Source organism: Thamnophis sirtalis, unplaced genomic scaffold (genome assembly GCF_051295495.1).
Source record: "Thamnophis sirtalis isolate CommonGarterSnake01/CBP01778 unplaced genomic scaffold, rThaSir2_p1.2 scaffold_5, whole genome shotgun sequence".
Taxonomy (NCBI): Eukaryota; Metazoa; Chordata; class Lepidosauria; order Squamata; family Natricidae; genus Thamnophis; species Thamnophis sirtalis.
This window is the reverse complement of record NW_028261385.1, coordinates 123,113,638-123,119,637: the sequence shown is the minus strand read 5'-3', so window position 1 is coordinate 123,119,637 and position 6,000 is coordinate 123,113,638. Positions and strand designations below refer to the sequence as shown.

Here is a 6,000-nt window from a genome sequence, read left to right as displayed (position 1 = left end):
AGGCTCTGAGCAGAAAGAAACTGCTTTATATAGGAATAGTTAGTTATTTGTTGGGCTTAGTCGCAGGACTTGTGTCCAATGCTAGGTTCAAATTCTGGACAGTGGGGAGTATGTATCTCCTACATGCAGATTGTGCTGCCTTATCCACTGGCTTTTCTTTAAACATTTGAGATGTTAGCTGGATAGAGTGGAAATGCTCTCCTAAGTGCTTCAAGCAGTAGATAAACCAATCTATCAAACTTTGCCTAGTAGTCACCAAACAACTGGTCTCCCTTTTAAATCTAAACACGGAATTGTTACACGGCGGTTTTATGGGGTGACATCTGTGTGAATGGCAGACATCATAGTTCTCACCACTGAGGTCTTTTGTTCCTATCAAGCAGTTTACCATTAAATCTTTTTTTAAAATAGCAGGTTTTTTTTATTAGTTTGCCTTAGTGAAAATTCTTCTTTTTTCCCATGCCCTTAGAAACTTTCTATAGCTGTAATATTATTTAGAAGAAAATTATAAGGTATTGTAAACCTAAGCATGTTATTTGGTTCTAGTTAACTAGTTGGCTGCTGAGCAGAATATAAAACTATGCTGGAAATTTGGTCAGTATTTCTATCTATAGCAACCAGATTCGTTTTTGAACATTTTTAAATGTTAAATGCAGATTTTTAAAGTGTAACATCTTTTACTACAGTATATGCACAAATTCAGGTATAATGACTAGCTTTTTTTGTAATTAATATTTTGAGGAGTAAAATTTAATTTACGGTATATCCTAGAATAATTTAATTCAAATAACAAATATATTACATAACAGCAATAATTAATCTGGTGCAATTGGTTTTTTTAAAAAATTTGGAATTGCTAGCATCTAATAATAAAGATTTGGAAATCATTTGAAAATAAATAGGACTAGGAAAGTTCACCATAAAAATATTTTACTTTATAATATATTACTCAAGCTGCCTAGTGCTAAAATTATTTTGAGAGAGTGAGACTGGAATAGTTGCTAGCAAATTGCTACAATTTTAGAGGGCTTGGGCAGAAAAAATAAAATTTTCAAGCAGTTGAGCCAGCGTGACAAAAATAATTTGCTTTTATTTTAGATTCAGTTTCATTACTGCACTTGAACTACTACAGCTGGGCTTTGAGTTATTGTACAATCCAAACAGTTTCAGTCAGAAACTCTAAGACTTAATGTGCAATGATTATTAATAATAATTGGCTCCTTGGTTTCTTGATAGAAAAAAAGGCTATCAACAAGCATTTGTTTAACCACAACAAAAGTATAATTAGCTTATCCCACTTAGTAAATCTGTATGCATGCCAACTCATACCAAACTGCTACTTTTACAAAAAGAAAGAAAGAAAGGAAAGGAAAGAAGAAAGAAAGAAAAGAGGGGGGGAAAGCAATAATACAGTTCATTTTTCCAGTCCTTTTTGCACAAAATTTATTTACAATGTATACATATATGCTCCATGATGGGACTATGGAAAAATGCACGACTGATGCTTTGCCGAAAAAAAATAAAGTCAACATAGTAAAAATAACTCTTCAGTTCATGGTTTGAGAGGCATAAAACAGGAAGTGATGTAGGTGGTTGTAGGCTGCTGCTGCTGCTGCTTCATGGGGATAATGATGCTCTGATGTGACAATTAAGGTCAAACACACTTTTCTCTTGGTTTCCATGCCTCCTCCTACCAGTCTCCTTAAGACATTGCCTGCAACAGCTGATTAATCATTGTTGAGGACTGCAGTTTTTCCCATCCTTCCCGATTTACATCTGTTCAGGCCAATTCAAATATGGTGAGTAAATGAATTAGACATGCAAATTCACGCCCCAGGCAGGGAGGGGAGAAGAGAGGGAGAGAGAGAGAGAGAGAAATAGAAAGAGAGATAGGGAAAAAAAAACAGAAATACAGAGTGCATGGCTGAAATCCTAGGATAGAAGAAATGTTCTTCTGCCTGACATAGATATTTTAATGCTCTAAAACTCCTGCAAATAAATCTTTTTTGTCATTTGCAGGATAACTGTAAGGCTTTTTTTTTAAATGTAAGGAGGCTTCTGCAGGAAGTGAAGAGTTATGGAAACAACACACATAGTGTGGAAAAAAATTCACATTTTTTTTCTTAAAAAATCTATAAGAAAGAACGTAATATGGATAACAGAATAATAGCATTTTACAATATTCGACTCTGTTGCCTTATATAGTTATTTTTCTTGTCCCCAGAAGTTGACTTCAGTTGGTGTGTTTTTCCTGCTTTTCAGGGTCCCTATAAAGACAATCTGATTGTTCCTTGGTCCAAATTAGATGCCAAGAATGGAACTCCATTAAGTCATGGTAGAACGACAATATTTCAAATTTGCCGTTCATGAAAATAAAAGTATATTCCTTTAAGTTACTGAGCATGAATGTCCATCACTTGTCCACTCATTGCTGGATCTCCTGTATTGAGCATGGTGGGGCTAGTCGCTGACATCGGCATTCCAGAGTGGGGTGGTCCACCATGCATCATCATTGCTGGGTGGTGGGGGTGTCCCGGAAGGTAAGTATGCATGGGGGGGCCGTGACGCAACTGTGCTGGATGGGGGGGCATCTGGGGTGGTGTATAACTTGGCTGTCCCATTGTCATGCCCATTGGACCACCCCTAGACACATAATCCCCTGGCATACTTTGCAGTCCTGGGGGAAAGAAAAAAAGAAACTTGTGAATATCAGCTTGGATGGGTTGAAATACAGCAATCCTGTTTACAGGTTGTCCTTGTTTAGCAACTGCCTCTTTTAGCCACTGTCATGGTGGTGATGAAAAAGTAATTTTATCACCGAGCTTCACAATTATGACTTTCACAGGTCTGTGAAGCAAAGGAAAGCAGGTTGTAAGCACAGTCGCAATTTCATCTTGTGACTGCTTCATTTAACAACCGAGTTGTCGGTCCCAACTGTGGTTGCTAAACAAGGACTGTTTCTAATCTGGCAAAGACCTTTTTTATACTGAAACTATGCTTAGAGAATTGAACCATTGGAAAAACAATCCAGTTACACAGATACTAAAACAAACATTTGTGTATAGTACCCCGCAAAAGAGGATTACTATTATGTTTAGAAGGTAATCTTTTAGAGAAGGTCATCTTTTGCAGTATAACCTAAGCTTAATATATAAGAACTCTGTGAACTATATACTATGAAACATTTTCAATAAAAGAAGCTTCCTGTCTATCTTTTAATAGTTTGTCAGATGCACGCATGTGTCCCACAGAAATTAATCCACATACCTATAGTTGATATGGACAGAAAATGTTTGACATCAGTTCCTGAATACAATTCCTTTATTTTCTCTGATTTTTAGAAACAATCTCTTTTGGATAAAATATAATGAAATAGGGTTGTTTGCAAGAAATAATATGGTGTTCTGAGAAGGATAACTGGTTTAAGTAACTTCAAACATCATTCCTAGTTCCTTTTTTATTTAGGCTACAAATGATTTTTTTTTTAAAGTGTTGAGGCACATGGCCTCCTATCTTGCTGAAATTGATACCATGATAAAGGATGGTTTCTAAATTAAACCTGTTGTTTTAAAATGCACAAAACCCAATAACTGATATCAATTAATTCCTTCTTTGAGATTGTTTTTATCGGAGGGGAAAAAAGCAGAGCTCAGTCAACCTTTCAGTGATTTTTAAGAACAATAAGAAAAAAAATGGGCCTAAGACAATCAACCTCCAGCTTTCGGTAGGCCTCTGCCTTCTGCATGGATTGCTGTACTTGATGGAAACTGACAGATGTATTGTTTCTGAGAGCTATAAGCTCCATAATCATCAAGGGTGAAAGGCATAGCTCTATTGCTAAGTAGGTTCAATTGGCTTGAGTTCTAAGTAATAGTGCACTGTGAATTCTATGAACACCTTAGAATCAGGTCTCCAGACTCTAGCAATGAACCGCTGCTTAATCTAGCCTAAAGGAACATTTTTGAACTAATGAAAATTGGTTATAAAATATACTGTACTCACAGCTGTTTAATAAAAAAAGGATGATTTTTGTAATAACCTATTAATTTAATTGGCCACAAAGCATAAAATACATCATTTAAAATTTAATTGACCTAGAAAGTAAGAAACAATATTGAAATTAACTAAGCTAGAAAAATGTCCATAATGAGATAATAACTTAGTTGCATTCCCAAGCTGACCCGGAATGTTTTCACAGCTAATTGTTAAAAACTTGTTTTTTACTAACATTTGCAGAATGGCTGGGAAGCAGCATCCATCCTGGCAATTTCTAATGGTATGGTAAAGTACTGAGAGGCATGTACAAAAAGATGTCAGGAGTAATGTTTCCACTTTTATTGGGTGGGGGGATGAAACAACTCTGGGAATATTTAATATGCACTGATATTTTTTATATTGCCTTATTATTATTATTTTAAACCGCTCTTTCTTTTTAAAAAGACAAGAGCAAAGAACTGGGACAGGTTTTGCAGGCTTATTTCACTAGGCTTGCCACTGAAGATTGCATTAATGATCTCTATTTTAGTACATTGAATAAGTCAAATCCATTTGTCACACTGCAACTGATGGCATACTTAATTTGGATATAGTCAATTAGCCTGGGCTAAGCTCCATAGCCTGCTGTGCGCACCTCGGTTTGGTATTCTCTTTCTTTCCCTTTGCCCTGCATAATCCCATTATGATAGCCAGACAAAGAGAAATAAAACTTTTTAAAAAGTTTCACAATTACAGAACTGAGTATCCTGAGCGAAGCTTCTGTTTCTTCTACCTAAAAAGAAGTTTCTGTTTTAGCTTTTTGGTGTCTTGCAGGTTAGTGTAGAAATGTAACTCATGCATCAACTGTGGTTAGACAGATTTATGACACTTTGGGGACATGCTCTTTCGTCTCCTTGCACTGCTGCAGACTGCTTACATTTTGCAAATCAGTCTGTTACTATGACAACTCCTCCCCTCTCTCTCCTCTTGGCTGTTTCTTGTTTTGTCATGTGGTCAGTACTGTATAATAGCAACATACAGGGATAAATGTACATCATATACAGTGCTTTCTAAACTGAAAGCTTGATCAAAAGAGAGAGAGTGAGAGAGAGCATAGAGAAACCAAGAATTTCATGGGAAGAAATGAGCAAGCATGAAACTATGGGCAAGGAGAATGTAAGAAAAATGCAAGAAGGGAAGAATCCAGAACATAGTGAAGATAATGACCCCATTTGTACTTACTTCCCCCTTGCTTTGCGATTGGTTAACTAGATGAAGGTTACATGTAGTGCCATTGCCCCTCCATGCCCATATTCATGCCCATTCCACTCATAGGTCCTAGAAGGGAGATAAAAAAATCCAAGAAGATGCCAGAGAATGAGCAAAGTCAACAGATAGTGCCAAAAGACCCTTAAAAACACAGATATACCAGAGGCTCAAGGAATATTCAGACATTAAGAGTGGAAAAGATCCCTGTCTTGTCCCTAGGTCATATTTCAAGTGCACCAGAAGACAGGAAAAGGCAAGGCAAGGCAAGTGCAGCAGAGGATGAGGCAGAGTTACCTGTGTTTACAGTGTGAAGAAATGGTATTGTTGACACATTAGGACTCGGAGGAAAGTGCATGGCAACTCTTACCTGGTGCTCTGATTCCCATGTGCTGTTGACCATCCATCACAAAACCTCCCATTGGTTGTCCATCTGGGTTATAAGGTGTTCCTTGGCTTACTAAAAAGGTGCAGGAAATTGCTTAGTATCTCTTTATCAGCAAAATGATCAGTTGTCTTGGAAGGAACTGATCAGTTCATTTCCAGACACATTGGAGGTTAAAGTTATTGCTATTGTGTCAGCTATTTTAATTGAGAAACAGTTATTTTTTTTATATACCTTCCTCATACCTTACAGAAAAAAAGATTAATAGCTTCTTTAGTCCTCTACCACCTCATCTGAATCAATAAAGGGAAATATGAGTCTACATAAGGGTATCTAACAGCTGCCTCTTGGTTTCCCAGCCCATGTGCATACAT

At 36.8% G+C, this 6,000-nt stretch overlaps 1 protein-coding gene across 3 annotated transcripts in view; it reads right to left on the bottom strand.

Moving 5' to 3' along the window:
- Nucleotides 1–1,070: 1,070 nt before the first annotated feature.
- The window catches only part of MEIS1 (Meis homeobox 1), a 176,030-nt gene continuing 171,100 nt past the window's right edge, over nucleotides 1,071–6,000 (bottom strand). For 2 of the 3 annotated variants that reach the window (XM_087716823.1, XM_087716824.1), the window contains 2 exons: nucleotides 5,612–5,701; nucleotides 1,071–2,677 (listed from right to left, as the gene is read on the bottom strand). In XM_087716823.1, the coding sequence (XP_087572949.1) occupies nucleotides 2,394–2,677; nucleotides 5,612–5,701 (374 nt within the window). In that variant the 3' untranslated portion in view covers nucleotides 1,071–2,393. Of the gene's footprint in view, nucleotides 2,678–5,217; nucleotides 5,314–5,611; nucleotides 5,702–6,000 lie in introns of all 3 variants that reach the window. The other variant, XM_087716825.1, reaches the window with a different exon arrangement.